The sequence below is a fragment of the Nesoenas mayeri genome (assembly GCF_963082525.1).
Source record: "Nesoenas mayeri genome assembly, chromosome: 1".
In the NCBI taxonomy this organism is placed as follows: Eukaryota; Metazoa; Chordata; class Aves; order Columbiformes; family Columbidae; genus Nesoenas; species Nesoenas mayeri.
Window position 1 is genome coordinate 198,953,307 of NC_137541.1, and position 15,844 is coordinate 198,969,150.

General features: G+C 36.2%; 1 protein-coding gene across 1 annotated transcript in view; it reads left to right on the top strand.

The window, feature by feature from the left end:
- TRPC6 (transient receptor potential cation channel subfamily C member 6) overlaps positions 1 to 15,844 on the top strand; it is a gene marked incomplete at both ends in the record, with an annotated part of 96,576 nt that overhangs the window by 65,502 nt on the left and 15,230 nt on the right. The window contains 5 exons of the mRNA XM_080364061.1: positions 2,910 to 3,095; positions 5,191 to 5,355; positions 10,025 to 10,238; positions 12,242 to 12,469; positions 15,548 to 15,812. Of these exons, the coding sequence (XP_080220187.1) occupies positions 2,910 to 3,095; positions 5,191 to 5,355; positions 10,025 to 10,238; positions 12,242 to 12,469; positions 15,548 to 15,812 (1,058 nt within the window). The remainder of the gene's footprint in view (positions 1 to 2,909; positions 3,096 to 5,190; positions 5,356 to 10,024; positions 10,239 to 12,241; positions 12,470 to 15,547; positions 15,813 to 15,844) is intronic.

Genomic DNA, 15,844 nt, shown 5'->3' on the forward strand with positions numbered 1-15,844 from the left:
GAACATAGAATAGTTTGAGTTGGAAGGGATCTTCAAAGGTCATCTAGTCCTATCTCCTGCCATGAGCAGGGACATCTTCAACCAGATCAGGTTGCTCAGAGCCCCGTCCAGCCTGGCCTGGGATGTCTCCAGGGATGGGGCATCCACCACCATTCTGGGAAACCTGTGCTGGTGTTTTACCACCCTCAGCGTAAAAAATTTCTTCCTCTTGTTTAACCTGAATCTCCCCTCTTCTAGTTTAAAACCATTGTCCCTTGTCCTGTCATAACAGGCCCTGCTAAAAAGTCTGTCCCCATCTTCCTTATAGGGACTCCTTTTAAGTACTGCAAAGCTGGTCCCTGCTTCTTTCCCCACAGATCCTGTGCTCTAACCTGATGGCCAAGGAATATTCAGCTACCCCTGATCACAGCTGGGCAGTATTGCACAAGAGGGGAAGCTGGTTCACTGCATTTGCAAGTGAGAAAATAAAGTGATGGAGCTGATGGAAGAATTGACTGGGTGCTAATGCATACTGTGATACTATACCTAAACTCAGAAGAGATAATTTTGCAAAGTGTAAATGGAGCTATTTTTAAAAATGCCCATTCAGTGTTCATTTTGATAAATACAACTACACTCAGAAAAATCCTATTCTTAATTAGAATAAATTATCATATATGATTTTTGTTTTGAGACTAGCCAAAAGCATTGGACTTCAGCCTGAAGTAACGGTCTCCTCACATATCCATGTCGTGTCTTAGTCACCATAGCTGGAAAATGCTGCTGAAGAGTGCGAGTGTGCATGTATTAATATATATGTATCTCCTACCAGAAAATATGCACATACCAATAAACTATGAATATGTTACAATATTTTGTAATGGTTATTTCTGAAGGCCAAATTATTTTGTTCCTAAATTTATTGAAATTTTTTCCTTTTTTCATTTGATGTTCAAGGGTCAGATATCAGTTTGGAACAGTTTATGGTACCTACTCATACCAGGGTACATAGGTTGACTCTTTGTTATTTGTTTTGTCTGTGAACCTCAAATGGCTACTTTTCCTTTCATTTTGAAGAGGACATTTATGTATCGAAATGATTGAATACTGAATCTTGTCTTAGCTGCTGCTACAGAAATGAAAACCAAAAAGAAGGTGATAAATTACTCTCCAAAAATGTCTTTCTGTAGTGCCAAGGAGTCAGGATTTTTGTTAATCTCTATGGTTATTCTTCTGAAGAGAGGAAAAAATAAATAATACAATAATATAATATACAGCATGTCATGAAATGGTTTGTTTTAGTAGGTGGCTTCTGTTGTCTTTGTGGAGAAATTATATTGAAGTTCCTTTCTCTTTTATGACAGATCTGAGCAATCTTGCTTACATTACATTATTAAAAAAAGTAAATCATGAGCAGTTTTATGTAGACATACAATTGTGTCTATAACTGTTTGTATATGAATGTCTGTATCGATCTAAGCAAAGCAAAATGTAAGACTTCGATGCAGTCGTTTAATATATCCAAGTAATAAACTGGTATCGTGGTATTGTGGGTAATAAAACATAAACATGCATTAAGTACACCCTTGGCAAATAAATGAGGGTATTCTGTATACTCAAAAGAATGCTTTCTCTTCCAGGATGTGCATTAGATGGCAGTTAGTATGAAGGAAGTAATTAAAAAGAAGGGAGACTGGGAGTGAGAGAAGGGGGAACACTATGAAGAATAGACCAGAAGAGGGGGGAAATGTGTCACTGTAGTAGAAGCATGCATAGCAAGTTACTTTGAGCATGAAACAGAGACAACATGAGCAGTCTTGTATGGTGTGGGGTGGTTGGTTTTTTTTTTTAGTCTTTTGTTTGGGAAAAATTCTACAGTAATTTAATCTTTTTAAGACATTAGAATTAGCAGAGATCACAAACATGTCAGAAGTTGTCAGCACATGTAGAAGTCTCTTGTAAGATTTAGGCCAGAAGAAATGTATCTGTATACATCTTTTAGTTTTACATATACATCTATGTCTGTAGCCATCTTATTCTCTACTTGTCTAGCTATATTCATCTTTTATGGTGCAAACACAGCGGCAAGTAAGGAGTGGTTAACAAACTGTGGATTGCAATGATCAAAATATCTTTTTTTTGTATTGACTTACACGTTTGGAGAACAGTGACTGAGAACAATATTTGTTAAAGCAATAAGCAACTGAACCTGCAGGTGCAGAGCAATGCTTTGGCTCACACAATGAAGTCTGTCATGAGATATTTGAGCTAGAGTGTTGAGTTGAAGTTAGAGATGTGGTGTCACCATGCTTTCTGCAGCACTGCGGACACTGTTGCTGGAAAACAGCAACCAAATCATGTGTGTGCAAGCTAAAAGAAGTGTTGGAACATGAGGAAGATAAGAATAATTCAAGGCTAAAGAAAATTCAATGTATTTATGTGATTCTCAAGAAGGTTCAGAATTTGGTTCGACATGTTCTCCATAGGATGGTCATCTTGTCCCCTTGAGATCTCTAAACATAACTGCCTACATCTGAGCTAGTTGTCTAGAGTTGTGTGAGAGCCGGCAAATAGAAAAAAAATACCTTTTGCTGTTCATCTCAACTTGAAACAGTCATTCAAATATGTCATACAATATTCTGAAAGCTTGTTTTTTACTTTGAATTGGCTCTAAAGCAAGTCTAGAGAAGCAACTCAGGTGTAAAAATGGACAATTTAGATGTCCAAATTGAGATGAATCCTATCTTTGAACATTCAAGGGAAAGAGATGGCTTATAACAAAATGCTGTTACTCTACCAGAAAAAAGCATAACAAGATGCGAACAAACTGTTGATGCTCACAGATGTGTAGCTGGGATGTTAGAACTATTTCTCTTATGTGAGGTCTAAACAGCAAGTTATATTCTTTCTTCTTATCTTTTATTTTCTAGAATGATTACAAGAAATTGTCTATGCAATGCAAGGATTTTGTAGTTGGACTCCTTGATTTGTGCCGAAATACAGAAGAAGTGGAAGCTATTTTGAACGGTGATGTAGAGATGAGCCATAATAATGGAGAACGTGGTCGCCCCAGCCTTAGCCGCTTAAAACTTGCCATTAAGTATGAAGTTAAAAAAGTAAGCAATTATGTTGATCAGACACATCATGATAGCGGTACTAAATTGTACTGTTATTGTTTATGTTTTAGTAGCCTCTGACACTTAAATGAGCATTTGGGCCCTTCTGCACAGTGTATTTTACAAACAAAAAAATCCTTGCCCCAAATAGCTTGCAATATAAACAGGAAGCAGATATTAATGGTGGATACTAGTCACAGTGAGTATGAGAACAAATGTCTCTAGAAAATACATAGGTATATGAAAATTTGTAGATCTTCACTAGGTTTTACTTTTAATCTATTTTTTAAAAATATGGAAGAAATTCACACTACTTCTGCAGCCTAGAAAAGTGTAAGATTTAATAAAAAACAGAGGATAGCACAGCAGTTCTGTGCGCTGCATGATAACAAATATTGATACACACTTTTGTCAAGCTGTTGTGTCTCACACAGAAAGTTGAGAAAACTTAGTGAAATTGTGTGTCTCAGAGAAATGTATATTTGTCTAGAGAGAGGATCAGAGACACAATCTAGGTGTAATAGCACTGTGGCTCTCACCACTGAAGATCAGCGGGCTGTGGGCAATTTGGAATACAGGAGTTACCATCCCTTCCTTGGCTCACTTTCGTTTCTACTGGCAGTTTAATACTCTGGTCTACATCCAAAATATTCTCAGTGAAACCAGCTGGGTTAGTAGCTTTACCAAGACCCTTGAATTACTCAGAAAGCTTCTCTTGGATAATATAGGCTATAAAGTTCTAGGTGACATGTGTGAACCAGGGAGAAATGATTTGTCCAATGAAGTTTGTACAACCGAAGATCAAGAGAATACAGCTCAGGAAAGCAGGTTACCCTAAAGTAGAGAGATCTCCTGACAGAGCAGCAAGACCTTTGATAAAACTTTTCCTACATAATGAAATGGATCAGATCAGCACTATGAAAATAAACAATAACTTATTTCAACAAACTAAAAAAAAAAAGAGTAATCAAAACTCTTAAAAATCCAGTATGGGCTGAATATACAGATCTAATTTATCAGCGAAGAGTTGCAGATTTCTTACAGAAATGGAGTTTACAGCTCTTAGGGACACCTAAAACATTTATATGTGAGGAGTATTTACAGGTTCATGAAGGGAAGAAAAGAAGGAAACCATTTTGACTGAAGAGCACCTACTGGCATATGAACACAAACCTGCAAAACAGTTGGCAAACTGGGGTCACTGAAGAGAGCTGAAACAACTTTTGAAGAGAAAATATCACATTGACCTAGTCCTTCATAGAATTTGAGTCTTAATCCTTCCTTGAACATGAAATTTATTTTAACACTTTCACTTGCCTGAAAAACACATTTCTTGCACCTTCAGCCAGTCAGCCTTTAAATATAGAAAATTAGTCTAGAAAAAAATACTAGATTCAGTTAAATATTTAATTGCATTTCCAGGCCCAGACTTAAAAAATTATGGTGCACAAGAATCCATTGTTTGAATATTAATATCTACCTTTGTAAGATGCTTCTTATACCATTCAGAGGTTATAGAGGGTTATAGGCTAAACTTGTGAGTTTTTTTAGTTTGTCCGAAAGTTTCCAGAACCAAGTTATAAATAGTCCCTAGCTGATTTCCTGCAAAAGTGACAGCTGTTTTCCTATGCCAGGGGAAAAGCTTTTTTCCATGTTAGCATGTGAAAATACGGCATATTCTTTCATAGCTAGAGACTCTATAACATCCTTTGCAGAACAGAAAAGCTTAAAGTTTTGGAATTTCTGAAGTAGTAACATGAAAATTACGTATGTCAGAAACAAGTAGAGTTTGCCTAGATAAAGTTTATGTTTAATTACCCTTAAAGGGAAATTAATACTTTGTGATGGAACATGATGTCAATAAAATAATCATATTTTGAATTAAAGGATTTATTGTTGCTGATGGCAACATACCTGCATGCTGGGAGATTATGTTCTTCAAAAAAATGTTTTCTCTATACCCTCATTGATGCTCTTTTGAATATAAGGTGAGTTGTGCTATTCCAACATTCTTAGTGCAATTCACATAGTTGTTCCTTTAATAAAATATGTTCTGATAGCAAAATTATTTTTGTGCTCCTTTTCTTTGTTGCAGTTTGTAGCACATCCAAACTGCCAGCAACAACTTCTCTCCATCTGGTATGAGAATTTGTCAGGTTTACGGCAGCAGACCATGGCAGTGAAGTTCCTGGTGGTTCTTGCTGTCGCGGTGGGACTGCCGTTCCTCTCAATGGCTTACTGGATTGCTCCATGCAGTAAGGTCAGTCTGTGCAATCTTGTAATGACCTTTTATTAACTCCTGTAGCATCTGTATGTAGATTCCTGTCTGGCAAAGATGGAGCATGAGTGTTACTTACTGACATGCTTAAGTAATACTTCAGAAATGTGTTATTTTAAAGCCGAGTTAGAATGGAATGGCTGCAAGATTGCATGTTCTGGCAATTGTAATTAAGACAGGAAACTGTGTTGTATTAAATGCAGTGTATATTAAATTAAATTACAATGGTTCAGCAAGAGTTGCCTTGTAGAAATTGTACTTCAGAAACAATGATTCAAACTATTCTTCATTTTGTTGTTGCCTTAGTAGGCAGATGCAGAGGATCCTCATTTCCCATTGATTCAGAGATACACTAAATTCAAGCTGTGGGTTGATTCCAGTTACCTCAAAGGCAATTTTATTTTTGATGATTGAAAATTAATAGATCAAAGTCACTGAAGCATGAATGCCAGAAATTAAAACAATCGTCATCAGTTTTCTAGAAGTCAAAGTGAACTGTATTGTCTTGTCAAGACAGTGTGCTAATACTTATTATATTCCATGAGGTTTTTAAAGCAGTCATGTAACATCCCCTACATTCACTTAAAATGCATACCTGGATTCGGATGCTACCACTGTATGTGATTTGAATGATAAATAGTATAGAAAGCCTTTCCACTGAAGATGGATTACAGTCTTTGACCTCTCTGAACTTTGTTTTGAATATCTTTTTTAGTTGATCACTATCCATTTTAAATGGACACCAATGGAAAATTTCCCTTGAGAGTATGTTAGAGGGAACAAATTGGATTATATATGGATTATTCAAGAGGTTACAGTACAACATCCATTATTTTAGCAGGTCAAATCACATACAGTGATTCCAGGGGAAGAGGAAAGTTGAAAGGACTGAGGTCTCTGCAGGTTTTTTTAATGCTCTCTGAGAGGAGAAATGTGGTCCTTTTTTTGTTTTGCCATATTTTTCATTTCTTACAATCCGGACAATAAAAATCAGTTCTATCATTTTCAGTTTTCTATATAGTGACTATGATTTTTATGAATACTTTTTTCTAAAAACACACCTTGAGATTCAACATACTTCAGTAATTGGTTTCCAACCATAGCAGTGATTTATCTATTTGTCATTTTCCTTTTTCAAAGATTTATTGGATCTTAAAGTGATTTTGAACCATTGTACATTCTGGAAAAGCTATTTCACAGTAGGTTTTTAAAGTCGAGGTTCAAGGGACAACATCCTTTAAGGTTCCACTTCTGTTGCTATTTAGTCATCTCACCATGTGATTTATATGTTGAATGCTTTTTGTTTCATTATATTCTGCAAATGTGAAGTCTAATCCACCTTTTTCACCAGTTGCCATTTCTTATGTTGTGCTTCTCTCGTACTTCAAAATTTGATTCTTCTGTTTTTTGAAGACAGAAATGTTCACTATTTAATTTCAGGATAGGATGGCTCTAACGCAGAACATGATCTGTACCAACAGACTCCACCTGTGTATGAATTGATGGAATTTTCTAAATCTCTTCTCCTCCTACTGAGATAAAGTACGCATTCTTTTTCCAGGTTTGGCACTACAGGGACAGAAGTGAGAGAAAATACACACAGGATTTGTGATGAAAATAATAGCTTGCAGTGAAGTTATTTTGGCACATTTCTTTATATTCTCATGCCATGGCTCTGAGAGAGGCAAAAATGTCTTCATCACATTTGCAACGTCACAGTTAGTTACCTGTATAGCTGACCAGTTTCCTCTTTAGGAAAACATTTATTTGATCTTGGACCACAGATACTGAATTGAGAGTTTCAGATCTGGAAGAAAGTTCATAAAATACATGGACAAAGCCCTGTTGATTTAGCAGGAATTGACTAGTGTCAGATGCTGAAAGGAATTGAGATTGCCTCTTATTTGAGTTACAGGCAGCAATCCACATGGAAGCACTTCAAAGTTTTGTGAACTGTTTGCTCTTAATTTCTAATTCTGTGTAAATACTGACATAATTAACCCAAAACTTCTAGAATGCTATTTTATTACATGACATTATATTTTGAAAGAGTAAAAACTCTTTTCAGTTATCTCCAAGAATTTCTAATGTCTATGCTATTCAGTTCTAATTAATATCAGAATTTAGATTTTTAGCTTTATGAGTTCATAAATAATTCAGTCAGCTCCTGGCGAAGATGAGGGATCTGAATTTGAAATTGGTTCTTCTTTCACTGTTCCCAGCCACTGCGGGTTGGCATTTCTGAAGAAGTAAATTGTTAAGTCCCTACATGCTTTCTCAAAGCATGTTCTGAGGGTTAAGTGCATTCCTCTTTCTCACTGTGGTAGAGGAAAAGAAATTGAACATTGTATCCAGTATATGATGAGCTAGGAAACTGTTCTTCCTTAAAAAGTATATGCATTATCTCTTTTTTGTTGTCAGGCCTTTTCTCCGGACAAATACACATCAAAGTATCCACCATAAAACTATTGTATATCTTGTCCTAATCCAAAGCAACCTCTTCATATAAAACTCTCTCCAGAACTCTATAGCAAGCCAAAGACCATAGCACAGATGATAAGAAACCAGGAAAACAAACCAACCAAAAAACATTTAAATTACAGAAAGATATTAAGAGCATTTAGAATATCATGTCCTAGGTCTGCTCAGTAGGAAGGAATTTATTATGTCAAAATACGTAGTGACATCGTATTACAGAAGGACTCCAGCTTATAGAAGAGTCCAAACTGGCAAGACTATGGCCTTGTCTTTACGTGTTGCTCTTTCTTTCCCTGATTCACATTTTCTGACTTATATGTTCTCCATAAAAAAAAATTTGGAATTTTGGAAGTGACATTTCAGGATTTTATTGGATCTCTATTGAATGGCAATGTCATAATACCTTCCAGCATTTCTGTAATCACTTCAACTGTAGTCAGTTCTGCTTCCAGGGAGATTTTACTGTACAGGGTGTTTCAAAAAAATGGACCTAATTTGAAATCACTGTATCTCTGCAACCACAAACTATCAATTGTTGTCTTAATGTTGTCCCTACAGCAGGTGGAGAGAACATAAAGCATTTATAGGAAGGTTACTAAAACTTGGTAACTCATTAAACCATTTGTAAATGTTTGTGTAATTGTAAAATATTGGATCCATCTTTTTGAAGCACTCTATATAAGTGTAAAAAATACTTTTCCATCTCTTTTGAAGGGGCAGGAGGGGGTTCTCTGGGAATTCAGTCTTTTAAATTTTATACTTTTTCGTCAAGGCACATATTAACATTACCTCCTTCAGTATTTTTTCTTCTTTTCTGGCTCTTTCTTTCTGGCATCTATCTCCCAATCCATCTTTGTGAGCACAAGAATAATTCATTTAAAAGGACACTGTCAAGGTACTTTATCATCTTCCAGCTCTGCTTTATTTTGTGTTGTTTATGATCGTTCCTTCCTAGCTTGAAATAAAATCTTTTCCCATGATGCTTACCTGTTCTCTTTGTAGTTCACGCAAAATAATTGGTTGTTTAAGTCTTTTCTCATGAGGCTGGTGGAATATTTTATTTAATAAAAGACAAAGTCATTTTATTGAGTGAGAAACATAATGAATGCCATGGATTTGCAAAATAATATAAAATAGAAAGAAGATCCAATTTTGTGCCTGCTATCCTTGACAGAGTTCCTTTAACAGTATCTTCTTTTTACATTTGTCTAGTTCTCTCCGTGTTAGTTGTGTTTGAGACCTTACCATCACATCCCCAGCTGCATCCTCTTATTCTTTGTTTCTGTAAAAGTTGACGGTAAAGACAGCAAAATTTTCACTTTGATAGTGAAACAAGTGTAGCAAAAATATGAATACCGATAACTTACCTTTCTGCTTTCCTTTCCCTTTTCCAGAACACAGATTGTTATGTTTCAGCTGCGATCTGTGACACTTTCAATGATTTCCAAGCAAATTTTGTTAGATACAGATACTGGTTTTGTGTAAAATTGGAAGTGTTTTTCTGCAGCTGCCAACTAAGTGAACAACCTAAGACTTTTACTATTAATACAGACACTCTCAAAAATATAGTAAATAATTGCTATAAGTTCAGCCTTATGTGAGTTTGTATGGAACTTCTAGGTTTTTTAAGTGTTGCACTAAGCCATTTTAAAGTTTTCATGGCAAAGTTGGTGGCATTTCCATTAAAGGAATTAGGAAGGAAATTAAGATACTACAGATCTATAAACATTACCTTTTAATGCCTCGTGAAGTTTTTAAAAAAGAAAATTCACTCCTGGTGATAATTTAATGCTTTTAGTAAGTGTCAAAATATTTTCTTTGTTGCTTCAGAAAAATGGCTAGCATGTAAGAAATTCAACTATTATAATAAAAATTCATATTGATTACCTATAATAGACATAGATTCCTCAAAGTAATTACAGAACTATTTCAAACTGCTGAGTTAAAAATACATATATGGTGAAACTCATAAATTATTCCTCTGAGAACAACAAATAAGTTGGAACTTTTAAAGTTGACTATCAGCCTGGCACCATGGTATACAACTTTTTCCAAATATTATTTCCTGTGTGTTATTGAAATATATATTTCTCTGTGTTACTGGTTTTTTTGCACATTTTTATTTTGGAAAAAGTCAATGCAATACCCTTGTGTTTCATAACCTCTGTTGCAGCTGGGGAGGATAATGCGTGGACCATTTATGAAGTTTGTAGCACATGCAGCCTCTTTCACCATTTTTCTTGGTCTACTTGTCATGAATGCAGCCGACAGATTTGATGGCACCAAACTCCGACCTAATGAAACAACAGGCAATGTAAAACAGCTATTTAGGATGAAAACATCCTGTTTCTCATGGATGGAGATGCTCATTATTTCTTGGGTAATAGGTAAAGTTTAATTTTTGCTTAAATTTGTCTTACTATGATTTCAGGGGAGCTGGACCAAATATAATCTGTTGCTATTAATGTTATGTGTAAAAATTGCAACAAGGGGAATTTATTCAACTGACTGCATTCCCACATTGGCCTTGTGTTTCTCAGTGGGTATCAGCAGGAGTCCCATGTGCCTAGTTAATCACAAACATTCTGGTTAAGGACTTGGGTGAAATCTGCATCATCTGAAGATGAATGAATTCAATATTACGAATATCAAAGCAAAGTGTCTACCAGTTTTCTGGGAGCTTTTTCTTGGTTTTGGTTTGTTTGTGTGGGGTTTTTTGGTTGTTTGTTTTTTTGGGGGCTGGTTTTTTTTTGGTTGGTTGGTTGGTTTTTTGGGTTTTATTTTTTTGAGTCAGGCTGTGTCAGCTCCCAAGGGGAAGGTTTTCCACCTCATGGGCCCAGTGTTCTTTTGTGTCCAGTTATCTCTTTCTGCTAAGGTTCTCTTATTTTGCAAGTATGCTGCAGAATTGATAGCGTACAGCTGAATGTGTTATTCACAAAAGAGAATCAGAATACAGACCCCTGAACATTCAGTGATAGATTTTTCCATCCCAAAGTAAGGATGAGATGAATATGAATATCGCTCTGAGCTGAGCCATTCAATTTGGTGGTGCAATACTATTCAGCATAAGAACTTGAGCACAGACCCTCAAAAGCACTTTAGGTGTCCGATTGTTATTTACAAGTCTAATACCATTTATTACAGTAGGACTTAGATACCCAAATATATAAAAGACCTGGGTTCTGGTTGTTAGTTAAGTCAGTGATATGGAAGAGTTCAATTCCAGCTAAGTAAAATCTGTTTCCATTCAAGAGCTTATGCATTTAAAATATTTTGCTGTTGTGAGCTCTTTGTGGTTGAAGTGGGAGCCATTTGAACAGCAACTGATTCTTATAGCTTTAAAAGACATTGACAATCTTTAGTTATTTCATGACAGAATTGTATATAAATTTATTTAATTATGTATTATGGGAATAACATGTCACTGAGATTTCCAAATATTCTATAAACATCAGTGTTTTTGTCTGATAGTAAATAAGTAAATAATAATTTTCCAATTTAAAGTTTGCAAATTAATCTATTTTTATTTATTTCAGTGTCATGTATTAGATGGTTTATGAAAAACTGATTCAGTGCATACAGTTGTAGAATTCAGTTACTGTAATTAACATTATAATTGTCATGGGAAAACGATGAAAAGTTCCCGCAGACAATTCGATAAGTGCAAAAATAGTGACATTATTACAATTCAGTTTTTAATTAACTCTATTTAGAATCCTAGAAGTGTATTTCATTATTAAATAAATTTTATCTTGAAAGGAGAATTATTTGCTTAATAAAATAATGCCATAAACTTATACTGTGATCTTTTATTTTGTTATTAGGGATAATAATTAGGAATCAAACAGATACATTTGTTTTGTTGAAGAAGCTTTAGGTCTAATTCTTACTTTCATGATTATTTGTCACATATATTTGCAATTTCAGTAGGACAGACTGTACCTAGGATACTGTGAAAATAAGAAAATGTGAGATCTGCTATTAGTTCTACCACTATATGATCATGCCAGAGCATTTCTGTTCTTTCGGTCTCTCTAACAGATGATAGTACTCACATCCCATTCTTTTCTTTGAAAGCTTTTGTAGTTGTACAGGAAAAAGCAGTATGAAAGATTGAGGGTTGGACTCGATGATCTCTGAGGTCTTTTCCAACCCAGTCGATTCTGTGTGATTCTGTGTGATTGTTATTATTACTCACATGAGAAAGAAGTACTGGAATGTATATGAATTGGCAGCTTCAAGGATTTTAGCTTGTGTCCAAACTCCCACTAACTAAAGTAGTTTTGAGTTTGAATGCAACCAAGAACATTACTTGTACATAATAAAATATCGAATGAAATAGACGTGAAAGTAAAAGAACACACTGTTTTCCCTGTTCTGTCTTATACAGGCATGATATGGTCTGAATGTAAAGAAATTTGGTCTCAAGGTCCAAAAGAATACCTTTTTGAGTTATGGAATATGCTTGATTTTGGTATGTTAGCAATCTTTGCAGCATCATTCATAGCAAGGTTTATGGCATTTTGGCATGCGTCCAGAGCCCAGAACTTCGTTGATGCAAATATGAAAGATCTGACAAGTCCAACACTGGAGCCCAACATAAAATACTACACCTATGGTGAGTTGATTGCACATGCTTAAGACTTGCTTCTTGGGCCAAAATGAATTGATTTGCTGTTTTTGTTTACTCCGATACTTTAGTTCCACAATGTACTGCTCAAGAAATTCCCGTCCCTTCTTCTCTTTCTTATCCCTGCTATTTATCACAGTTCCCTTGGCTGTGCTCATGCGTCCCTTTGGGGACTTGTAGACATCAGACACTGAAATGATGAAAGATCAAAATAACCACACTGTCACCCCACCCTTTTTCAAGATTATTTTAATCCAGGTCACATCATCTGTTCAGTTACTCAGTGCTATCCCACAAACACTTGTGTTGATGCAACTGTGAACCTGATGTACTGTAGTGCAGGGGCAGGACTAAGCAATAGGTGCAGGAACTTCTTAAACCTGCTTTGCCAACATAACCAGTGTATCTTTTATATATATTTTGTTCAGAGACTTTTATATTAATATTTCTCAATCCCTCTCTTTACCAGCAAGAGAGAAAAATATTAATAAACTTGCTTCACATACATGAGAAGTGACTAGAAGCTATTTTGCCCAAATGAGAAAAAATTAAGCTCTGTTTACTTGTATTCACTCTCAATACCTCCACATCTCTCTTCCATTTATTAGATATTTTTCTCTAGATACTGAATTACATCAGTTTCTATTCTATGCCTCAAATACTATTTCTGATAAGATCACATTTCTTCATTATCCAGGCTGTAGAAAAAGCAGAGCAATTAATGTATATATTCTGAAACCCATTAAATTGTAGTCTTATAAATTTTACTGGAAAATTACAGATCTCATACAAGTTTTAAAAGCAGCTTATTAAATATTAGTTTAGTTTTCAGTAACACCCACTTGAAGAATTTGCTGTTGTTTATGTTCACAGTTTCTGGGTATGACAAGCACAAGTCTTGTAACTTATTTACGCTATAAAATACTGCATCATCCAGCAAGGCAGTTTGTGTTCACATCAACCATGGGTTGTGACTCTGTTATGCACTTAAGCAGAGTTGAGCCATTTTTTTTAGTGTTTGCATGTACACTGAAGTTTGCTTGGAGAACATCTATGCATGATCATACTAACATGGATAATATTAATAGTGAATATTCAATGCCATAGGTTTTATCATAGGGTAGCAAATATACCTTGGTGGACACCAGGTTGAACATGAGCCAGGAATGGGCCCTTAGCACAAAGAAGGCTGCACTAGACAAAGCATTGCCGGTAGTCAAGGAAGGTGATCTTTCTGCTCCACTCAACGCTGACGAGCCCACGTCTGGAAGACTGTGTCTAATTCTGGGCTCCTCAGTACAAGAGAGACACGGACAAACTGGAGAGAGTCCAGCAAAGTGCCACAAAGATGACGAAGGGACTGGACCATCTCTCCTGTGAGGAAAGGCTGAGAGAGTTGGGACTGTTCAGCCTGGAGAAGGCTCAGAGGGGATCTCATCAATGTATATAAAGACCTGAAGGGACGGTCAAAAGAGAATGGAGCCAGGTTCTTCACAGTAGTGCCCAGTGAAAGGACCAGAGGCAATGGGCTCAATCAGAAACAGAGGAGGTTCCATCTGAACATCAGGCAACACTTTTTCACTGTAAGGGTGACTGACCACTGGCACAGGTTGCTCAGGGTGGTGATGGTGTCTCCATCCTCTGTACTTGGCAACTGGCTCTGGGTGACCCTTCTGTAGCAGGGGGGTTGGATCAGATGACCTCCACAGGTCCCTTCCCACCTCAAACTTTCTGTGGCAATACAGCTCATCTGGGAACCTGAAAGACATATGGCTATGAGCCCATAGTGAAACATCTGCCATCTTTGATTTTAGTTATCCATGAAATCTGAGGTAAAGCTAACATAGGTATGTCTGGTTATGCGAAGATGCACAGTGTTTTGCCATACAGACATTTTCTCATTTGAATATAGTGTGTAGTAGCCTTTACAGTGAGGAGCTCAATAGACAAAAGAATATACATATACCTACAAGAAAAACACAACACCCAACAAGGCAATGAATGTGTGATAACTGAGCCTCACTATGCCTAAACGCAGAGGAATTAGATACTTTGTCATGATACTTGGATAATGTCATGACAGTAAATTCCTTGAAAAATATAATTTTCTGCTCTATGTATGGACATTTTGAATAATGCTCAGCACTACTGGGTATGCGTATATTATAAAACTGTGCAAATAACTGATTTTTTATTGAATGGTTATTTGTTAGTTAACAGCTCAAATGAGTGCTTTCCAAATGCTAGTGATTTTTCATTGCAGTATAAATTCGTTCATTTTCTGGCATTTACAGTAAACACAGATGACAACACTCTCCTGGGATATGGTAAACCCTTCCCAAGTTAACCTCTTCTCCTTACCTGAAGCACAACAGTGAACTGAATTTAAGCCTCCCACCTCATGGGAGAATGCCTTAATCTCCAGCTAGGAAGTGTTTGGAATGGTATTGCTTTGGATTTCTCCTTCTGACACTTTTCTGTAAATATTTCTTTCAGTATAGGTTTGAACCTGAATATTCCCCTCTTCAGCTGATGGTGTTCCCTATTCAACAGCAGTATCACCTTCTCAGATGATCCAAAGATGTTTGAGTAATTAACACAAGTGGATTAGATTCAATAGAAAAGACTGATAGAAATGATGATAGAGAAGGTGATAGAAATGAGTGTTTGATGTATGCCAGGAAAGGACCATTAGCATTCCACTATGAGTAAAAAGATGGAGTAAATAGAAAGAGTAGACAAACATTATTGTTCCCACAGTTTTGGAGTTGTGGGTGGCATTTAATGATCCCAAGTGCCCACAAAGAAACAGTTCATTTCAGATTGCTCAAACAAATCACATTTCTAATTTATTCCATTTTCGTCACCTGACCCTGTAAGTGGAATTTTTTATAAATTCTCTAATAGGTTGGGATTCAGGTCCCCAAAAGCTCCAAATTTGTTTAGCACCATTGCATTCACTTCTCAGTTACACTGAATGGTTTACTGTTACCAAGAGAGTACTTCGGTGAATAGCCCAAGGTAGACTTTGAAATACTGACCAAAATTCTCATCTTTTGTTTCTAGCCAGAATGAACTGGGACCCGTCTGATCCTCAGATCATATCTGAAGGCCTGTACGCAATTGCGGTAGTATTAAGTTTCTCCAGAATAGCCTACATCTTGCCAGCAAATGAAAGCTTTGGACCACTGCAGATATCACTTGGCAGAACTGTGAAGGACATCTTCAAGTTCATGGTGATATTTATCATGGTGTTTGTGGCTTTCATGATAGGCATGTTTAATCTCTATTCCTACTATCTGGGGGCAAAACAAAATGAAGCATTCACAACGTAAGTAAAACTGATTAAACTGTTATGATTGT